Below are 24,031 nucleotides of genomic sequence, written 5' to 3' on the forward strand. Positions count from 1 at the left end.
CTAAAGATCAAGGAGACACAGCAAACCCAGCAAAATATCTTGCCATAACATGCCTACCAACAATATAAAAAATATTAACTTCAGTCATTACACAGAAATTAATGACACATAGAACACAGAACAAAATTATAAATGAAAACAAAAAGGCTCCCGCAAAGGAGCACAAGGATGTAAAGAGCAACAGATAATAGATGCAGAGGTGACACATCAAGCTAAAACTAAACAAAGGTCGCTACACTACACATACATTGATTACCAAAAAGATTTTGATAGTGTACCCCACTCATGGTTACTACAAATATTGGAAATATACAAAGTAGATCCTAAATTGATACAGTTCCTAAACATAGTAATGAAAAATTGGAAAACCACACTTAATACCCAAACAAATTCAAATAATATCACATCACAGCCAATACAGATTAAGCGTGGAATACACCAAGGAGACTCATTAAGTCCTTTCTGGTTCTGCCTTGCTCTGAACCCACTATCCAACATGCAAAATAATACAAATTATGGATATAATATTACTGGAACATACCAACACAAAATCACACATTTGCTATACATGGATGATCTAAAACTACTGGCAGCAACAAATCAGCAACTCAATCAATTACTAAAGATAACAGAAGTATTCAGCAATGATGTAAATATGGCGTTTGGAAGAGATAAATGTAAGAAAAGTAGCATAGTCAAGGGAAAACACACTAAACAAGAAGATTACATATTGGATAACCACAGCGACTGCATAGAAGCGGTGAAAAAACAGATGCCTATAAATATCTAGGATACGGACAAAAATAGGAATAGATAATAAAAATATTGAAGAAGAACTAAAAGCAAAATATAGACAAAGACTAACAAAAATACTGAAAACAGAATTGACAGCAAGAAACAAGACAAAAACTATAAATACCTATGCTATACCAATATTGACCTACTCATTTGGAGTAGTGAAATGGATTAACACAGACCTAGAAGCAGTCAATACACTTACACGATCACAATGCCACAAATATAGAATACATCACATACATTCAGCAACAGAAAGATTCACATTAAGCAGAAAGGAGGGAGGAAAGGGATTTATCGACATAAAAAACCTACATTATGGGCAGGTAGACAATTTAAGAAAATTCTTTATAGAACAAGCAGAAACTAGCAAAATACACAAAGCATTCTCTCATATAAATACATTGGCTACACCAATGCAATTTCATAACCACTTCTACAACCCTGTACATCACATAACATCAACAGATAGGAAGAAAGTAAATTGGAAAAAGAAAGCACTACATGGCAAGCACCCGTATCATCTAACACAGCCACACATCGATCAAGACGCATCCAACACATGGCTAACAAAAGGCAATATATACAGTGAGAGGGAAGGATTCATGATTGCAATACAGGATCATACAATAAACACCAGATATTACAGCAAGCGTATTATTAAAGATCCCAATACCACAACAGATAAATGCAGACTTTGCAAACAACAAATGGAAACAGTACATCACATTACAAGCAGATGTACAATACTAGCAAATACAGAATACCCCAGAAGACATGACAATGTAGCAAAAATAATACATCAACAACTTGCCATACAACATAAACTAATAAAACAACACGTTCCCACATACAAGTATGCACCACAAAATGTACTGGAGAATGATGAATACAAGTCATACTGGAACAGACCCATTATAACAGATAAAACAACACCACATAACAAACCTGACATCATACTCACCAATAAAAAGAAGAAATTAACACGACTAATCGAATTATCCATACCCAATACAACAAATACACAGAAGAAAACAGGAGAAAAAATTGAAAAACACATCCAACTGGCTGAGGAAGTCAAAGACATGTGGCATCAGGATAAAGTTGACATTATACCAATTACACTATCAACTACAGGAGTCATACCACACAATATCCACCAGTAAATCAACACAATACAGCTACATCCAAACGTATATATACAACTACAGAAATCTGTAATTATTGATACATGTTCAATTACCCAAAAGTTGTTAAATGCAATGTAACATATACTGTACAGTTAAAAGGAAGTCACGCTTGATTAAGGTCTGCGTCACTTTCCATTTTTAACCACACATAACGTCTGAGAAAGGGAAGATAATGAAAATAATAATAATAATAATTTGCAATAAGACTGACATACGATTGACTCTTGAAAAGGAACGCCACAGAAGATGCTGGAAAAGGCTACCATTGACATCAATGCAGTGCTATGCTCAATTTTACGACTTGCATAGCAGCTCTGCCAAAGGCATAATGGCAATAGTATTATCAGTGTACTGCTGTAGTTTTTTCAATGTATGAAAATTATTTTAGTGCACATGAACCTTGAATTTTCTCCACGAATAAAAATCACAAGGAGAGAAACCACATGATCGTGGTGGCCAGGAGATTTCACTGCCTCTACTGAGTGTCCTCTCCTAACACCTCCTGCACTCATGATAATATTATGAAGGCGGTGTATGCCATTGCTCCTTCATGTTGGAGATATCCACAGAGTTGTTTTCCTCTATGTGTTAATCCACATGTAGATTAAACAATTTCTGGGTATACAATGCTCAATTATTATTTTCTTTGTTAGTTTTATTTTTCCAAGCCTGTGTTATTTTAGGAATTCTTACTCCATCAGGGAGTAAACCCATTGTTGATTTCAAAATTCCACCTACAAGGAAACCATCTGAAAAAGTTATATGAGAACAGCAGAGATTATTTCGAAACTACTACAATAACAGTTGCACATTGCTGTAATGGTATTTGAAGACAGATGAAGAAGTATTCTGAATGATCTAACTCTATACAAGTGTAGCAGCTAGAGCAGTCACTGGAGGAGAATCATAACCAGTTTTGAAGGAAATTAATTGGATTACTGAGGAGAATGTAGGCATGAAAGCGATTATTGAGATTTCTAACAACAGTTTAAAATGCACAGCAGAGTTTTATCACTGTAACTAAAATGAAGCATGAGACTTACCAAGCAGCAAAGTAGGAGAAAGTGTTTATGTGAGGACACACAAACAAAGTCACCAAACTGGGAAACAAATCAAATGTTGTTGCACTCATAGAGATGAAGCACTCAAGTGCATTTGTGTTAAAAGATTTGCAGAAAAATTATGAACTGACACAACAAACAAGATTTCTAAAGTGGCGTACCAGCACAAGAAACTGACATTGTGAAATAAGAACTTTATCCATTGCTGGATCAGGAGGAATTTTTGTAGCTAAGATAGCCTAAGAGAGCAAAAGAATTAAACAGTAAGGGAGAACTATGTGCTGGTGTGATTAGAGACATTGATGAGATAAAAGTTGTTTTCATTTTGGATACAGGAAGTACATAGGGTGAGTCTCATTCAGGAACAGCCATGGGGGAAAAACTGAAAATTTGGAGGAGTCAGTAGTCGCAGTGGCTGGTGTCTGTATTAAGGATATCACTGGAAGGATCAAAGTGGAGATCATGAAGTAAGTACTAATGGAATTTTCTATAAAATAATGTGATTTGTGCAATCACCATTAGTTGGTGCCAATATGAGGGTGGAGACTATTTGGAGAATGGATTGGTTAACAAATAATTCAGTAAATTTATGCACTGGTGAAAAAAATATAAGAAATGAGAACCAAAGAGAGAAGAGATTTTTTCCAGAAACAGAAGGAGACATGCCACTGTAAAGTTGAAGATGAAATTTACTTGTAAAATTATGCATACAGTGAGTATGAAGATTATCATTGTACAATACATTGGTTAGTTTTAGTAAAGGGCTATTTCTACTTTTTGCACATTATACAGTGTTGAAGACACATGTTATAAACATTTTAGCATTTTGTATGAATAAATAAATAGGTACAATACAGGTAACCTTATTAGTGAGTAATGCAGAAGATGTGAAAGGGGTTTAGATTACTGAAAGCTTTGAAATGACATAAAAAAGGGGGCAAACGATTTTTGTTTATACATAACAGTAATATTCAAGTGAATGAGATGATTTTGTTTGGGTGTACTTGACAGTGTGGTGTGACTATTATTTGTGTGTGTTGTGAAGACTGTAAAAGGTAAGTGTCATTCTGGGAAAGAACAGATTTATTTATTTATTTATTGTGTGAGTGGTGTAGAATGGATTATTATGCTATAGAGAGAAGAAGAGAGGAATTATTTGTTAATTATCTGAGGAGTCCTGAGAAGGCGATTTGTGTGGTAAAGTTGTAGAGGAATACTGAGAAGACTACTTAATGTTTAATGTCTAATGAAAAGTTTGAAGGACAACACTGAACTATTTGATTCGAAGGAAAGTGGTGTTGACACTTTGCTAAATATGGATGGGAGTTTTAATGTGAACGTGATGTATCACATCTTTTAACTATAGATGACTTTCAAACACCAGTTGTAATCTGCTACATGATATCATTAACTGGAGAAGTGTGCATTAAGAACTCTGAGAATTCATAAATTCTCTTTGACATGTGGACAAACATGCATGTGGTGATGTGATGATAAATGGACCAATAAATGTGATTTAATCAGCTTATACTTTGTACAAAAATTTATGTTTGTGCTTACCAGGTAGAGTAACAACGATAAAAGACGTAAATATGGATTTTTGCACGAAAAGGAGACAATGAATATGTAGCAAAGATTAAACATATTTTTACAATCTGAATATTCCTGAGAGCTTGAAAAATGATATGAAGGATTATACGAATTTCTTTAACATCATGTCTCCTGAAGGAAATATCTGAATCAAAGAGGTGAGTTAAGGAAACATGTTTGGATGTGGGATGATTTTTCTGATGAGGATTTGAGAGCTTAGTCACAATCTGCATGTATTTTTCCGAAAGATATACAGATATCTACTGATCATAGAGTAAACAAATGAAAATTTGATTTAAATGTTTTATTTTATTGGACAGGAATTAAGGGAGTGGAGTTAATTATTGTTTTGCTTTTGTTTTCATGGCACTACAAAAACTGCTGTTGTACTGAGAAAGAGGCAATCCAAGAAAACGACTTCAGTGCTAACTGGCCATGAGTGACGGAAACTTGAATGAAAGAAGAGAAATTCATCAACAGTTTTAATTTAGCGAGGTTATAAAAATGTATGTTTTATCCTATATAAAAATATTCGTTGATATAAATGTATACAGGGATTGTTAGGCGCGGTAAAACCTTTTCTCCTTTGTCACAAATACTGGGAATGAAGTCAAAGAATAATTCACATGCTCTGTAACAAAACAGTTATATATAGTTTTTATGATTGTAAAGAGAGATGGGCGTTGTAGTTAGGGGGAGGGAGATGAAACTCTTATCAACGGTTTTAGTACTTTCTCAGATCTAAGGGAGAACTTCATGTTAGCAGCTTTTGACAAAACTGATCGTTGTTGTTGTTGTTGTTGTTGTTGTGGTCTTCAGTCCAGAGACTGGTTTGATGCAGCTCTCCATGCTACTCTATCCTGTGCAAGGTTCTTCATCTCCCAGTACCTACTGCAACCTACATCCTTCTGAATCTGTTTAGTGTATTCATCTCTTGGTCTCTCTCTACGGTTTTTACCCTCCACGCTGGCCTCCAATACTAAATCGGTGACCCCCTGATGCCTCAGAACATGTCCTACCAACCGATCCCTTCTTCTAGTCAAGTTGTGCCATAAATTCCTCTTCTCCCCAATTCTGTGCAGTACCTCCTCATTAGTTATGTGATCTACCCATCTAATCTTCAGCATTCTTCTGTAACCACATTTCGAAAGCTTCTATTCTCTTCTTGTCTAAACTATTATGGAATGCAACCACCAGCATTAACAAGCAAGAAAAAAATGTGACGACTTGTTTCTAAATTACCTTTTATGTTAACCAGAGATGATCGCATTGTTTACCCAATGACACCAATATCATCACCCTAGGTGCTGGGCCCGTATAAAACTGGCGATTACAATCTGGCAACATTGGTTCTCCTCAGAACCTTCACACTTGAATTTGTCCATCATGATGTTGTACGCAGAACCAGTGTTTGAAAAAGACGATGTTGCGCCACCGGTGTGTTGTTGATGGGAGCACCATTGTAGACGCGCTTCTGTCCGCTGCTGTGTGAAAGGATAACAAGATCACGTCACGTCATCACACTAGCCGTGTGGCTACTTGTCTCGAGGCAAACTAGCCTGTACCCTAACTCAAGGTATGTGACATGGGTTTACGACACTGCACGCCCCAGTGAGAAATACGTATGTCTTTCCTCTTGTGCGCTAATCATATGGGGTCCATTGAGAACCTGCATGACTTACAGTACGGCACTTCTGAACCTATCGATTCCATATACGCATGGCAATCGCGTGATCCCGAGCGAGCGAGCAGGTAAACTGTAGTCCCTATATACCACGATCCTGCCGTTCTCCAGTTCTGACACGAGCTGGTTGGCGTTTATCCTTTTTACACTTGGCATAATACGACCTTCTCACAAACAAATAATTGCGTGCTCTTTTATACAGAGAAGTCGTAACGCCACAGAACTGTGGCGAAGCGTAGGCAGACCTGCACATGGTCGACACTTGTTGCAGGGAGCGGCAATTGACTCTCAACATAAGCAAAAGCAACGTATTGCGAATACATAGATTGTATGATATACATTGTATGATACACGTATGTATTGTATGATATACGACTCCAAAACGATGATCGGAAGCAGTTCTGTCCATAACATATCCACGACTATGTGTACGGAGCGATTTGAAGTGAAACGACCACATGAAATGCCAGTCTGAGATTCATTGGAGAATCCTCAGGAAATGTGGTTCTCCAGCAAAGGAGGCGGCTTATTAAACACTCATTCGAACAATGCTCGAATATTGCTCTTCAGTCTGTGATCCATACCAGATAGGATTCAAAGAGGAAATAGGGGAGACACAAAGAAGAGGAGCACGTTTCGTTGCAAATTCATTTGGTAATCGCAAAAGCGCCACGGAGATGGTCATTTCGTCGCAGACAATGTAAGAGAAGCGTTCTGCATCACAGTGTGGTTTATTATTAAAGCTGTGAGAGCGTACATTCCTAGAAGGGTCAACCAATATATCTCTTCCTCCCATATACAACTTGTGAAAAGATCACGAATATAAAATGAGTGAGATCCGAGATCAAATAGACGTTTACCAGAAACTATTCTTCCCGCCTCCATGCGGCGACTGAAACAGGATAAGGGGCAAGTGACACTGGTACAGAAAGTACCCTCTCTCACACAGCGTAAGGCAGATTAAAGAGTATAGATTCAGATGAAGAAATGGTAGACGTTTTTAAAAAATAGATTACAAACATTCTCGACCGCAATAAAATATTTATCTCAATGGTTACCGGGTTCGGTCGGAATGTGACCACCCTTAGACCCCTTATTGGGAAATATGAACACAGAATGGATATAGAGGGAAGTCTCATAATAGTAGTAACATTTAAAATACATCACATTTAACAAATATTAAAAGAAGAAATAGTGCCCATTATGGTAGGTGGTGGCGATGGACGGAGCAGGTGTCATGACTCCACGAACGTCAGCTGACTACCAGGAGAACAAGGTAATTGTTGCTCAGATGCACGGCGCTTCGTCCTCTGCATACCGAAATACGTCAGCTATAGTCAATCAGGCAGACAAGACGTAAAATAGTTGTTACAATAGGGTGTATACAGAATAGTTACACGGAAGCTAATAACAAATGAAGAAATAGGTACATTACATTATATAAGGTAACTGGTATAGATAATTTAATTCTTAACTATTTTGTGCGGTTACGCTGATATGATAATCAACAGCACATCCAACGGAGTAGTGCTCTTAATAACAGTTTGACGTTTGTTGCATGCCGTTTTCATGGCGTTGCAGTTTTGAAGGCTAGCTGTGTTGTTTTACTATCGACCACGACCCACAGGCTGGAAGTTTTGATAGTATACAGGGTGGTCCAATGATAGTGACCGGGCCAAATACCTCACGAAATAAGCATCGAACGAAAAAACTACAAAGAACGAAACTCGTCCAGCTTGAAGGGGGAAACCAGATGGCGTTATGGTTGGCCCGCTAGATGGCGCTGCCATAGGTCAAACGGATATCAACTGCGTTTCTTTAACTAGGAACCCCCATTTTTTATTACATATTCATGTAGTACGTAAAGAAATATGAATGTTATAGTTGGACCACTTTTTTCGCTTTGTGATAGATCGCGCTGTAATAGTCACAAACGTATAAGTACGTGGTATCACGTAACATTCCGCCAGTGCGGACGGTATTTACTTCGTGATACATTACCCGTGTTAAAATGGACCGTTTACCAATTGCGGAAAAGGTCGATATCGTGTTGTTGTATGGCTATTGTGATCAAAATGCCCAACGGGCGTGTGCTATGTATGGTGCTCGGTATCCTGGACGACATCATCCAAGTGTCCGGACCGTTCGCCGGATAGTTACGTTATTTAAGGAAACAGGAAGTGTTCAACCACATGTGAAACGTCAACCCCGACCTGAAACAAATGATGATGCCCAAGTAGGTGTTTTAGCTGCAGTCGCGCCTAATCCGCACATCAGTAGCAGACAAATTGTGCGAGAATCGGGAATCTCAAAAACGCCGGTGTTGAGAAATCTACATCAACATCGATTGCACCCTTATCATAGGCACGAGTAATTGCATGGCGCGACTTTGAATGTCGTGTACAATTCTGCCACTGGGCACAAGAGAAATTACTCGACGATGACAAATTTTTTGCACGCGTTGTATTTAGCGACGAAGCGTCATTCACCAACAGCGGTAAGGTACACAGGCATAATATGCACTATTGGGCAACGGTAAATCCACGACGGCTGCGACAAGTGGAACATCAGAGACCTCGGCGGGTTAATGTATGGTGCGGCATTATGAGAGGAAGGATAATTGGCCCCCATTTTATCGATGACATTCTAAATGGTGCAATGTATGCTGATTTCCTACGTAATGTTCTACCGATGTTACTACAAGATGTTTCACTGCATGACAGAATGGCGATTTACTTCCAACATGATGGATGTCCGGCACATACCTTGCATGCGGTTGAAGCGGTATTGAATAGCATATTTCATGACAGGTGGATTGGTCGTCGAAGCACCATACCATGTCCCGCACGTTCACCGGACCTGACGTCCCCAGATTTCTTTCTATGGGGAAAGTTGAAGGATATTTGCTGTCGTGATCCACCAACAACGCCTGACAACATGCGCCAGCGCACTGTCAATGTATGTGCGAACATTACGGAAGGCGAACTACACGCTGTTGAGAGGAATGTCGTTACACGTATTGCCAAATGCATTGAGGTTGACGGACATCATTTTGAGCATTTATTGCATTAATGTGGTATTTACAGGTAATCACGCTGTAACAGCATGCGTTCTCAGAAATGATAAGTTCACAAAGGTACATGTATCACATTGGAACAACCGAAATAAAATGTTCAAACGTACCTACGTTTTGTATTTTAATTTAAAAAACCTACCTGTTACCAACTGTTCGTCTAAAATTGCGAGCCATATGTTTGTGACTATTACAGCGCCATCTATCACAAATCGAAAAAAGTGGTCCAACTAAAGCATTCATACTTCTTTACGTACTACACGAATATGTAATAAAAATGGGGGTTCCTATTTAAAAAACGCAGTTGCTATCCGTTTGACCTATGGCAGCGCCATCTAGCGGGCCGACCATAGCGCCATCTGGTTTCTCCCTTCAAGCTAGACGAGTTTCGTTCTTTGTGGTTTTTTCGTTTGACGCTTATTTCCTGAGATATTTGGCCTCGTCACTATCAATGGACCACCGTGTATAAGGTAACTGGTATAGATAATTTTATTCTTGAAACTTCCTGGCAGATTAAAACTGTGTGTCTGACCGAGACTCGAACTCTTGACCTTTGCCTTTCGGGGGCAAGTGCTCTGCCACTGAGCTACCCAAGCACGACTCACGACCCGTCCTCACAGCTTTAATTCCGCCAGTACCTCGTTTCCTACCTTCCAAACTTCACAGAAGCTCTCCTGCAACCTGGACTCCTTCAGCTCCTATCAACTCGGCCTCCTACATTTAGTAACGAACTGAAAACACCCACGTGTTTTGTGTGTCTAAACAGTGAGACACAATAACTAGCACAGGCAAAGTATTGAAAACAGTGCACAGGTACCGTTCGTGGTCAAATACAATAGCGAAAACTGCCCTAGCCTCCGCATTTCTATTCAAGCGTGTATTTCCCACAATGTTTCCATTTTTCTGCCCAAGCCCTGTGCGTACACAAATGGGGTAAAAGCGACGACTTTTATAGAAGAAAGTTGTCGACAAGTGTTAAGATCTCAGCCAGCTTACAAAAGCAATACGGACCACGATTCAATGTAATTAACAGAATATAAGACTTCACGAGTGGGAAGTCGAAGTTAAACCGCATTTGAAATGCAGAGCTATAACCAGTTCCCGCAGCATCTTTCCAACTAGCTTACCCTGGTTTCAGAAGTCCGTAAAATCCATCCAGGGCTGCAGACATCGAGTTATATCCGAGATCTCTTGCAAAATCCTTGCTGACGAAGATTACGTCTCCATAGGACATATATTTCATACAGCGTTTGTCATAATTTTCCATTTCCAGTGATACTGGGACTGGATTGCGCCTCCCAGAGTTCCATTCCGCAATCTTTGGTATTATTTTATCCAGCTCGTCGAAATTTCGCATCTGTATAAAAGAGGCACGTAAGTGTTTGGAGACAAAAATAAATACTTTGAAATAATGCTGACGCAAAAGAATAAATAAACAGTGTACAGAAAAACGAGAGTTGTGTGTCCGCAGACTTACCTCCAAGTGGATCCAGGAGTACTGAGACAAATCTATCTTGAGGAAAGCTTCATACGAAACTTCAGGCCACTCCTCACTGTAATACAAAGACGTGCGCGATCCGTTTTCTTCGTTAATAATGCAGGTTGCTATAGGTACTTCGTAGCCTTCAATGTAGTCACATTTGTCCAGGTTGATGCCAAATGACTCCAAGTGCTCCTTGATTATACTGTATATGAAACACTAAGAGTTATTAGCTGTAGAATACCTTGAGGGATCATTTTAAACTACACAAAAGTATGATGGTTAATCTGTGGTCTTCAGTTTTCAGCTGTTTAATAACTCCCTCGTGTCATGTGCATGTATTAGGCGATTGATGAATGCAAGTATAGTGTTGTGTAATGTTTGTGTGTCGTTAATGATGGTATTGAAAGAAAAGAGAGGGTAAAACTTAATACTAGCATATAGCCTTTTCGTCTTGAATATCACTGTGGGAACAACTGTCATATGACAGACTGCTTACCCTCAAGTGTCACAAAATCTCGCTACATGAGACACAGCGGATGGTTTCGGAATTTAACCCAAGAAATTGCCAAAACCGTCGTGACGAGGAATTTTGTGCCACGCTTCTTCTCGTCTTGCCAGACAAACACTGGTGCCAAAAAAGTCTCTCACCACTAGTATTCGAACCGGCAACGTCCAAGTCGAGCACCACCTCACAAAGCTGATTATAAAGGTAGACTGCATTTTACTTTTAAAGTATTATCTAAACGGCAATAATCTGCCTCATTGTGTAAGGTACCTGCAATTTTTCAGCTTCGACTACCAGTGAAAGTAAATTCGAACATGCACATCATATACAAACTTCTGTCCCATGAAACCAATTTAGGAATCTGGGCTAACTGCAAAGTTAGGTTGTTAACACTTATTTTAGTTGCACAATGATTTATAGCCTGCACAGAATGATGAAAATTGACTTCAAGTGAATATGAGCAACACATCAGATAACTCAAATGGCTCTGAGTACTAAGGGACTTAACCTCTGAAGTCATCAGTCCCCTATAACTTAGAACTACTTAAACCTAACTAACCCAAGGACATCACACACATCCATACCCGAGGATTCGAACCTGCGACCGTAGCGGTCGTGCGGTTCCAGACTGTAGCGCCCAGAATCGCTCGGCCACTCTGGCTGGCCCAGATAACTCATGAAGCATAAAAGTGTTCAAGCAACATGGCTTATAGCTATTTGCAGAGCTATGAGAAAGTGCTCCCGGGTTTTTGTAGTAATACACAAAATACTAGCCCTTACAGCCCGAAGGTTGCATTTTGTGCGGTTTTTTTTTTTTTTTTTTGGAAAATAGTAACTATTGGGATGTAAAAACCAGTTAGTAATTCATTAAAAATGAAAATAAATTTATTTTCAGAAATTTCTAGAAATTTGGCAACCACGTAATTGTACGTGTTGGGACTTTACCCTGACTTTTTTTATGATACATACAATTTAGCTGTGTCATATTTTCATTCTCATTTCTTTATTTGGCACAAACAAAAACAGTTGGCATCTTTTGATAAACAGAGGTACACGTCACACACATAACATTTTGTACTTGTATGCAACAGGATCTTCTCGTGAAATTTCAGTCACCAACTTTCTCCTCCGATTGCGAAAATATTGTAATGGCGTCGACCTACAGCGGGAGAAATGATCAGCATATAAAGTAAGAGAAATCAGAGCTTGTGCAGAAAGACTGAAGTGCTCTGTTTTCCTGCTCGCCGTTCGAGAGTGGAACAGTAGAGAAATACGAGGGTTGCCCAGAAAGTGATGCACTGCATTTTTTTCTTATCTAAAAACAATGCTACGAAAGCGAAACGTTACGTATGTGTTATTTGAAGTCTCCTGAGTGAGCGCGCCAAGTTTCCCTCACTTCCGACAGATAGCGTTGCTGCAGGACAGTTACAAAATGGCGTCTGTAGGTGATGTACGTTACAAGCAATGTGCCTTCATTGAATTTCTCACTGCGGAGAAACAAATTGTGGGGAATATTCACAAATGTTTGTGCAAAGACTATGGAGCATCTGCTGTCGACAGAAGTACAGTTACGCGCTGCGCACGGAGGGTGAGGTCATCAGAAGGAACAATAAAAAGTAAATCTGGATGTAGCCGGCCGGTGTGTCCGAGCGGTTCTTGGCGATTCAGTCTGGAACCGTGCGACCGCTACAGTCGCAGGTTCGAATCCTTCCTCGGGCGTGGATGTGTGTGATGTCATTAGGTTAGTTAGGTTTAAGTAGTTCTAAGTTCTAGGGGACTGATGACCTCAGATGTTAAATCCCATAGTGCTCAGAGCCATTTGAACCATTTGTCTTGTAATTTACGTGCAGTAGTCTTCTGAAGCCACGGAGGTACTTACGAATAATTCTGTATACATTTGTCTGCAATACATCACAGTGCACAGAAGTTAGCATGTGTGCAGGAACACCAGCTTTGTGCAGTTGGTTCATAAGAGTCATGGTGTCCATTGGTACACATTTGTGGCCGGGTGAGAGTGTGTCGAGAATCGTATGGTGTGATTCAACCCGCTTGCCAACATACCACCATTCTGGAAGATGGTGCAGTGGATGTATCCACGGAATTAAATGGGCCTCCTGATACATATATCATTTCTCAATGACGAGCGATACCAGAAAATACATAATGTACATGCGCATCCGCAAGTTAGCGTGCAGCGTCCTGAGACGAAATGTACTTCCAATAAGACAATGCACCAGCCATTTGCTCCCGAACTGTGCAAGAGTCGTTTGTGAAACACGTGTCACATCACTCACCTACACTTTCATTGGGCGAGATGGTGTAGTGGTTAGCACACTGGACTCACATTCGGGAGGATGACGGTTCTAATTCCAGTTCGGCTATCCAGATTTACATTTCGCGTGATTTCCCTAAATGGCTTCAGGCAAATGCCGGGAAGGTTACTTTCAAAAGGGAACGGTTGAGATCCTTCCCCCTCCGCCACCGTGACAAGTATTGGTACCGACAGGATATACACAACCTTGTTTCGCGCAGGAGGAAGACTATAGAACGGGATGGAGATTACATGGAAAAATAAGGTGTCTAGGTAACACACAATTCTTTCATGTGCTTAATTCTCATTATGTTCAATAACAAATTGTTGAAGAAAAAAATGTTGTGCATTACTTTCTGGGTAACCCTCGTAGCTTATAAGTGGTTTGATGACCTTCCGACAGACACTTAGTAGTGAACTACAGAGAAATCATGTAGATGTAAATATGTTATTTTCAAAGTGTAATGTGGCAAATTCTTGCAGGTTTTAAATCATCAATAACAGGATATTGATCAAATTTGTCCAATCCCGTAGCTGTGCGTCGGCCGGGGTGGCCGAGCGGTTCTAGGCGCTACAGTCTGGAATAGCGCGACCGCTACGGTCGCAGGTTCGAATCCTGCCTCGGACATGGATGTGTGTGATGTCTTTAGGTTAGTTAGGTTTAAGTAGTTCTAAGTTCTAGGGGACTGATGACCTCAGAAGTTAAGTCCCATAGTGCTCAGAGCCATTTGAACCAGTCGTAGCTGTGCATGGTGAACATGATGGATTATTTCTTTGGCTTTCAGCTATAATTAAATGTTCTTCTCTTTCATCATGATCTTTAATCCTCGCATGACCTTCCACTTTGTGCTGTGATGAGGTATTCCCTCATGGCCATCCAGAATGCGGGCAGATCACGTACGCCTTTTGTTAGAACTTTATTTGCTTTGCTGTCATTCTTGTACTGAAGCCATGTAAATTTATCTTCAGGGTCCACTTCTTAGTGTTAATGTGTGTACGATATGTCTCCATATGTAGATCACACACGTTCCTTCCATTGATTGATTGCACTTGCATACTTTTGATGTTCACGCTGAAGAAGTTCTTGATTTCCTATGAACTTGTTTCAAGTTGTTGTCCTGTTTTAATCATACAATGAATGTACAGGTTGCAGCTTCTTGGAACAACTATTCATTGAAGTAATTTAGAAGACAAGACGCTGTATTTCTAACTTCGACAACATCCTCAAACAAATGAAATGAACTTTTTTTGAAAAATATTGTGTTGTTGCTGTTGTGGTCTTTAGTGCAGCTCTCCATGCTACTCTATCCTGTGCAAGCTTCATCATCTCCCAGTGCGTACTGCAACCTACAATAGTGTGAATCTGTTTACGCTATTCATCTCTTGGTCTCCCTCTACGATTTTTGCCCTCCTCGCTGCCCTCCAATACTGAATTGGTGACACCTTGATGCCTCAGAACATGTCCTACCAATCGATCTCTTCTTCTAGTCAAGTTGTGCCACAAATTCCTCTGCTCCCCAATTCTGTTCCCTACCTTCTCATTAGTTACATGATCTACCCATCTAATCTTCAGCATTCTTCTGTAGCACCACATTTCGAAAGCTTATCTTTTCTTAATCTATCTTCTAAGGTAATTCGTAGGGTCAGTATTGCCTCACGTGTTCCAAAATTTCTACGGAATTCAAACTGATCTTCCCCGAGGTCGGCTTCTACCAGTTTTTTCATTCGTATGTAAAGAATTCGTGTTACTATTTGGCAGCCATGACTTATTAAACTGATATATCGGTAATTTTCCCACTTCTCAACACCTGCTTTCTTTGAGATTGGAATTACTGTATTCTTTTTGAAGTCTGAGGGTATTCACCTGTCTCATACATTTTGGTCACCAGGTGGTAGAATTTTGTCAGGTCTTTCAGTGCTCTGTCAAATTCTTCATCTTCCATTTCATCTTCATCTGCGTCCTTTTCCATTTCCATAATATTGCCCTCCAGCACATTGCCCTTCTATAGGCCTTCTGTATACTCCTTCCACGTTTCTGCTTTCCCTTCTTGCCCCTAGTGGTATATGCCTCTACATCCTTACATTTGTCCTCTAGCCATCCCTGCTTAGCCATTTTTCACTTCCTAATTTATGAGACGTTTGTATTCCCTTTTGCCTGCTTCATTTACTGCATTTTTATATTTTCTCCTTTGATAAATTAAATTCAATATTTCTTCTGTTACCCAAGGATTTCCACTAGCCCTTGTCCTTTTACCTACTTGATCCTCTGCTGCCTTCACTATTTCATCTCTGAAAGCTATCCATTCTTCTTCTACTGTATTCCTTTCCCCATTATTGTCAATCGTTCTCTAATGCTACTCTGAAACAGGTGCTGAAATTGCACCGATAATTTTATTTTCTTTCTTGATTAATAATAACTATCAGACAGGGTGATATCATAGTAAAGTGAACCGCTACATTAGAGAACCGTTCATTTACGATTATCTTGTAACCTACAGATATTTACTGGGGAATGTAGTGTTCTTTAAGAACAAAACAATTGCAAGTAAATGCAGAAGATCCAACCTTTTGCAGAAAAGCGTCTTATATCCATTCAAAAACGTGAAGTTTTCTTCATTACACATCCAGTCAAATCAATGGATGTGGAACATGGTAAACGTGTATGGAATGCAACCTGTGTTATTTAACGTAGCAGATAAACTACCGCAACTGTAGCTGAAGGGAAAACCAGACTGACCTGATAATAAAAGAATAAAGCCATGAAACTGTTTCCCAACACAGAAGAAACCAATAACACAACTGTTGCGCTCTGAGGCACAAACGGGAAGAATTTTCAACACATTCGCTTTTGAAGTAAAGTAATTAAATTTACTAAAATATTTGTGTATTAGAAAGTCGAGTGAAGTGTAAAACTATGCGAAACACCAGGCTCCCTACAAAGTCGTTATATGTCAAAGAAAGTATCTGTCATAATAAGAAGAGACAACAAAAGAAAGATATTCTTCTCATATGTGTTTATATTCTCTTATTTTCAGCGGAGTAAGCTGCAATTATACACATATTCGAAAGTATATCTTCATCATTAAGCTGTAGCTTATGTCACTGAATCAGGGAGATTCGGCTGTTTTTACATGTATTTTGTGGTCATTCACGTGTCTTGTCCATATCAAACCTACTAACCACCAACAATACCTCCACTTTGACAGCTGCCACCTCTTCCATACCAAGAAGTCCCTTCCGTACAGCCTAGCCACCCGTCGCATCTGCAGTCATGAGCAGTCCCTTTCGAAATATACCGAGGGTCTCACTGAAGCCTTCACAGGCTGTACTATCCTCCCAACCTTGTACAAAAACAAATCTTTCTAGTCTCCCACTACCTCCCAAAGTCTCATCATCTAGTCACAGAGGAGCATTCCCCTCATAATACAGCACTACTCAGCACTGAAGCAATTACATTCTCTGCTAGGGCTTTGTCTACCTTTCGTCAAGCCCTGGAATGAGAAATGTCCTGCCCATTATCCTTCCCGCTCCTCCCACAGTGGTATTTCACCGCCCACCAAACCTGCACAATGTACTCGTCCGTCCCTACACAACCCCTGCTTCCAACCCCTTACCTCATGGCTTATACCCCTGTAATAGACCTATATGCAAGACCTGTTCTATACATCCTCCCACCACCACCTACACCAGTCCGGTCACAAACATCACTTATCAAAGGCAGGGCTACCTGTGAAACCAGTCATGTGATCTACAAGTTACGCTGCAACCACTGTGCTGAATTCTATGCGGACATGACAGCCAACGATCTGTCTGGCCACATGAATGGCCAGCGACAAACTGTGGCCAAGAAACAAGTGGACCACCCTGTTGCTGAGCACGATACCAAACATGATGTCCTTCATTTCAATGACTGCTTCACAGCCTATGCCATATGGATCCTTTCCACCAACACCAGCTTTTCTGAATTGCGCAGGAGAGAACTTTCCCTGCAATATATCCTATGTCCCCATAACCCTCCTGGCCTCAACCTTCGTTAGTCGTTGTCCTCACCCATTAAGCCCCTTCCCTGTTGCCATTTCAGCAGTACACAGCCCTCATTTCACCTTGGCAACCAGTCTTTTTACTTTTCTCCGTTTCACTGCACCCTTCCTACTATCCCTGCCCCTCCCCATCCCAGTCTTCTCCTTACCCCCACCCAGTCGCCACTCCCATCATGCACTGGTACTGCTCGCAGAGTGGCTTCAGATGCCTGAAACTGCAGTCATGTGTGTGTGTGTGTGTGTGTGTGTGTGTGCGATCTAGTTTTGACGAAGGCCTTACTGGCTGAAAGCTTTATTTGTGACAGTCCTTTTGTTGTGCCTATCTGCAACTCCGCATCTCCTCTACATGGTGAGTAGGTACTTCCCTTTCCATAATATTGTTCCATTATATCCTGGATTTCCCATTGATTTCGATCTAAGTTTTGTACATTTGAACAATGTATGACCAACCTAAGCTTTGACAGTAACTCACAAATGTCTGTTTTACTGGTTATACCAAACACTTGAAAACCGCTACATCGCCGAAACTGCACATTAACTTTAAAGACAAAATAAAAGGATATTCTCGTGCAAGTAATGACAGACAGTCCGGCTGTCATTCAGAAAATTTGTTTTGGCTCTAGTTAGCCTTGTTAGAAAAATATTGATTAACCTGTTGTTGGATGCACCAAGATATTTCAGCTCCATCAATTTCGCTGATCTGTGTTGTAAACTAAGTGTTGCAGAAAACTGTCAACGTAAATTATTCAAACTAAAATGTAATGAGCCCCTGTGTCGCTACGAAGTACTCCCGTTACAAGGAACAGCGACTTGGCGATTTCCGTGTTTTCTCGCTTCTACCAACAGTGGCGACCCTATACGTAACTTTGCTGCTTCACTTAGTGACAATGTTCGAGTGAGATCATCGTGCCTAGTAGTATACATGAACATCAGCCAAATAATTTCACGATATTATAAGAGCAGCAGTAGCAGTTAAGCAGTCTACATGGCAGAGACTCCCAAAACGGCACGTACACAAGTTAGAAAACTGTAACCTCTGAGGCAGATGTAAGCTTTGCAGTCAGTGCCATGGACACTATTGTTGAATGCTTATTTTGGGTGGCTCTTTGACCTTCGGCGAACACTTCCTGTGTCTCGGAATCTTGGTATCACACACTTTCTAGTGTTCCTGGCATTCAATGACTCCTGGAAAATGAGTAAGTAGTCTGATGTAGCAAATAATCCACATAAATCACCGAAAAAGCCGAACACCTACTGTGAATGTTCTACAGTATTTATTTGTAGGATAGATCAGTTTTGGTGTTACTGGTCAGACCATAGAGATGAAATGATTGTGTTAGGCAGCTACAGAGGAATCCATTAGTATGCTAAAGCTTTTCCCCGTCTCCAAGAACAAGTCCGTTATGTTAAGGATCTGTTAGCGAATTAGCCAGCCATCTACCCGATCCATTTCCAAGAACAAGTCTAGGTTCTTTAATAAGGTAGCCATCCACCCATGCACCAACAAATGATTTGTTGTTTGCCTTATTCTACTTTAGACTGGTGCAACAGTATCCATCGAAATGTGAATATCATCTCTCTTTCGTCACTGCTCTTTTGCCCCCGCCTGCACACCCTTCCACTCTTCCCCCCCCCCCCCCCCCCCCACACACACACAAAAATCGCTTCTTAATAGCCTATGCATGACAATGTTTCTATCGTGCATGTCAGTGTCAAACTATACACCTTCGGAGGTGTGTCATTTAGAAAAAACAGTGTTCAGGGTTCTATGTTCGTTTGAACCATTTTTGTTCTAGGTTATGGAACTACATTTCCGACATTTGCCTGATACTGCTAGCTCAAAAAATTGTAATATTAAGGTAAAAGAAGTGTTCATAACTTTTGATGTCACTGTCAGCATCAGTAAAAGAAGTAAAATTGTGTGTCACTTACCGACCAGATGTGCAGTTGATATTAAGTGATCCAAGTAAATCGCATTTAGCGTTCAGCTCCGATAGCACTTTACAGTTATTGCCGGCGTTGCCTCCTGGTCGCAGCCTCCGCTCAAGAACTCTGTTGGAAAAGTTTCCGGTAGGAATTATTAACAATCTAAAAGTGTTTAAACAGTTACGTATTATCTAAAACCTCACTGTTTTAAAAGGCAGTACCTGTATTAGCTGATTATCCTGTCACTTCTTGGTAGAACAGCGTCATAATTGTAGGTGAAAAGCACTAAATTGTGACGTTGTACAAAAAAATGTTGAAATGTGTTCACACACATTTCAACATTTTTTTGTATGGGACTTAACTGCTAAGGTCATCAGTCCCTAAGCTTACACACTACTTAACCTAAATTATCCTAAGGCCAACCTACACACCCATGCCCGAGGGAGGACTCGAACCTCCGCCGGGACCAGCCGCACACTCCCTGACCGCAGCGCCCCAGGCCGCTCGGCTAATCCCGCGCGGCGACGTTGTACACTATTAATTTATTTTGTTAGTCGCTTTTCGCCTTACAAGGCCATCATCAGACTTTAACTGATTAACATCGTCAATGAGGATACAGCACTGATGCACAAAATTTCACAATATTGCAAAAATACTACACGAGGAGAGTGAAGTGCGAAATCAGAGTAAGTTTCATCTTTGGCAGTGCAGAGTTAACATAACGAAATTAGACAGTAAATACATATAAAGCAAACTAGCCAGAAAAATATTAAGACTAAACATAAAATATAATCTGTTTGCGTGTGTCTGTGTACGTGTTAAGATGAGATGGAAGAGAAGGAGGACAACATTAGCAAAGAAATACACTCAACAGGAGTGAAGATATGAATATAGTGAAACAACCTAGTAGGCTTGTAAAAATTATAATGGCTCTGAGCACTATGGGACTTAACGTCTGTGGTCATCAGTCCCCTAGAACTTAGAATTACTTAAACCTAACTAACCTAAGGACATCACACACATCCATGCCCGAGCATGATTCGAACCTGCGACCGTAGCAGTCCCGCGGTTCCGGACTGCGCGCCTAGAACCACTAGACCACCGCGGCCGGCTAAAAATTATTATAAAATTACAACCATAATAAAAAAAAATTAATACACTCCAAGAGAACTGGAGAATAAACTGAATAGATATTGCCCATAGAAGGTGATGCAGATATAGTGTAAAAGATAGAACTGACAAACGTAATGTGAAATACCCCAAATAAGTTATATGTCAATTGAGCCGTACGCAGCTCGCGGTCATGCCGTTTATTGCTCGTCATCTTGTTTAGGTGGTTCTGTCGCCTCGTTTTTCTTTTAATTCGATTTACTGGCGTCACTAGGTTGCTGGTTTGCTTGCCCGTGAGTGGCAGCAGCAGCGCTTATCGATAAGAGCACTGTCGTACTACTTCTGGAGCGATCGCTAGTATTCCGGCTCGTCGTGTGTCGGGAGTTCAGTCGGGGACAGAGCGCCAGTGAGGCGCTGACAGCCAGTACTTGTCGACCGCTGGCCACACACATGTACAGTCTGACGGAAGGAGACTTGAGCAGGAACGACTGTTGGTTGGTCGTTCAGTTGGTCGACTAATTGGGCGGCGTGTATTTGGTCTTTTGATCGTTCCTGGGCCGCGTCAGTTTTTCATCCTGCCGGCCGTACGTCGGTTCCTTCCTCGTGCAGAGATGTCATGGCCAATGGGCAACTGTTCCCTCTGCATGGGTCTCCGAGCTCTGAACGGACATCGAGTTGAGTCGGGTTGGAACTGCAGTGAGCTCCGGACAGCCAAGACTCGCCCGACCGTTGCCGACACTCATAACTTGGGACGACCTTGGTTGGTCGTTCGGTCGGTCGTCTCATCGGACGACGCGTATTTCGTCGCCGACCTCTTATGGAAGCTCTGTGTGTGTGTGATTTGTCAGCTCTCCTTGTTGTTCCATGGTGACTGGTTTTAGGATTGTCGGAGTTCTTGGTGCAAATGTTTACGTGGAACTGTGTGTAGCTTCTGTGATTTCCGCTGAGCAGATGAATGCTGTCTGCGTACTGGAGTAGCCAGTCGGTCGGTTGCGACAGAGGGAATTGATTAGATTGTTGGTTGGTTTGTCAGCCGTCCGTACGTCGTGCTGCAACCCGCTTGTTCAGTGTTACATTTGGCTGCCTGTCTCACCTAAACTGTGGTTACAGTTTCCTCCCCAGGCCGACCCTTGGAACACTTCTGATCACCACTGTTTACTGTTTGTGATTGTCATTTTATTTGGTCGCAGGTACTGTGTCAGGCCTTCAGCCGTGTATTAATATTGTCTGTTTTATGTTTAGTATATGGCCTTCAGCTGAACTTCATAACAACTTTAAAATTAGGCCTTTGGCCGTGTTTAATTTAAAATTCTTGTTAAGTTGTATGTGTTCTTGTGTAACTAACAGTAATTGACCTTGTCCCCTTTCCACAATCTGATCTGCTCTCTCCTGCGAAACCAGATTTCATCAGTGATATGAAGAATTATAATTTACTGTACGAGAACTATACATATAGTAAAACAACAGAATATATGGAATACAAAGACAATCACAATAAAACAATAAAATACAAAGAAAAATGGAGGTATAGAATGGGACAGACAATGTGGGAATAATTAGGGAGATTCGGGACTGGAATGAAGTTTCGGAAAGGAGAAGTAATGAGAGTGTTTGGTCAGTTAATATTAAATGTGGACTGGGATCTAAATCATTAATGATTTCCAAGGTGCTGAAAGACTGCGTTTTAGGCTTTTCTTTGCCAACTGTAGAACATGGGACTGCGGCTGGTCCTCACTTAGCACATGATCAGAAAATGTGGAGTCAAAGTTCTGCAATATCCAGATGCTTTCATATTCAGGCGATGTATTTGCTATGTCTTTGTCTGACGGAAGTTGTATGGTACCAGTGCAACCTGATGCTTTTCAAAAGCACTGATTAGCAACAGACTTAGAGACACTTGGCTAGCAGCGTGTAGAATCCTCTTTTTACGGAGGCTACATATCGTGGTATGTACTCCAGGAGACACAGATAGTACTGTGGTGTCATCCTGATCCGTAACCTGTCAGTTGTCGTTCACAGATCGCAGACATAAGGCCAGGTTAAATAAACCAATAAATAAAAATAAATAAATAAAATAAGGCGTACCTGTGTCCACGGCGAAATTTCTCGCTCTTCGGCGTTCCGCATTTGCTCAGTACAATGACATCAGGTTTCCACGAGGGCCACACAAGCACCCCCATATCTATGCACTCTTTCTCAAACTGTCACGATTCAATCTGTCGGCGATCACCTGCACTGAACACCGGTTTGATACCGTGATAAAGGAATTAAGGCTCCTATTTCATCCCACGTAAAGATCCCCCACACCTTATTACCTTTAGGACATGCCTGAACGGTGGTCTATTGACAAGTACAGACTTCACCTCACACAGTTTTCGGTATACTCATTCTCCCTTCTGTCGGCAGGTATGAAAATGTGCAACGACTCATCAGTCCAGAAAACATTTTTCCAATGCTTCCAGTGATGACATTCCGGTGCACACATACACTCCTGGAAATTGAAATAAGAACACCGTGAATTCATTGTCCCAGGAAGGGGAAACTTTATTGACACATTCCTGGGGTCAGATACATCACATGATCACACTGACAGAACCACAGGCACATAGACACAGGCAACAGAGCATGCACAATGTCGGCACTAGTACAGTGTATATCCACCTTTCGCAGCAATGCAGGCTGCTATTCTCCCATGGAGACGATCGTAGAGATGCTGGATGTAGTCCTGTGGAACGGCTTGCCATGCCATTTCCACCTGGCGCCTCAGTTGGACCAGCGTTCGTGCTGGACGTGCAGACCGCGTGAGACGACGCTTCATCCAGTCCCAAACATGCTCAATGGGGGACAGATCCGGAGATCTTGCTGGCCAGGGTAGTTGACTTACACCTTCTAGAGCACGTTGGGTGGCACGGGATACATGCGGACGTGCATTGTCCTGTTGGAACAGCAAGTTCCCTTGCCGGTCTAGGAATGGTAGAACGATGGGTTCGATGACGGTTTGGATATACCGTGCACTATTCAGTGTCCCTTCGACGATCACCAGTGGTGTACGGCCAGTGTAGGAGATCGCTCCCCACACCATGATGCCGGGTGTTGGCCCTGTGTGCCTCGGTCGTATGCAGTCCTGATTGTGGCGCTCACCTGCACGGCGCCAAACACGCATACGACCATCATTGGCACCAAGGCAGAAGCGACTCTCATCGCTGAAGACGACACGTCTCCATTCGTCCCTCCATTCACGCCTGTCACGACACCACTGGAGG

At 41.2% G+C, this 24,031-nt stretch overlaps 1 protein-coding gene across 1 annotated transcript in view; it reads right to left on the bottom strand.

Annotated features, from left to right (window-relative positions):
* LOC124789410 (ketohexokinase-like) overlaps positions 1-24,031 on the bottom strand; it is a 50,642-nt gene that overhangs the window by 10,124 nt on the left and 16,487 nt on the right. The window contains exons 3-5 of the mRNA XM_047256754.1: positions 19,665-19,784; positions 10,871-11,078; positions 10,521-10,750 (exon numbers count right to left, since the gene is read on the bottom strand). Coding sequence (XP_047112710.1) covers positions 10,521-10,750; positions 10,871-11,078; positions 19,665-19,784 — 558 coding nt within the window. The remainder of the gene's footprint in view (positions 1-10,520; positions 10,751-10,870; positions 11,079-19,664; positions 19,785-24,031) is intronic.

Source organism: Schistocerca piceifrons, chromosome 3 (assembly GCF_021461385.2).
Source record: "Schistocerca piceifrons isolate TAMUIC-IGC-003096 chromosome 3, iqSchPice1.1, whole genome shotgun sequence".
NCBI classification, from domain to species: Eukaryota; Metazoa; Arthropoda; class Insecta; order Orthoptera; family Acrididae; genus Schistocerca; species Schistocerca piceifrons.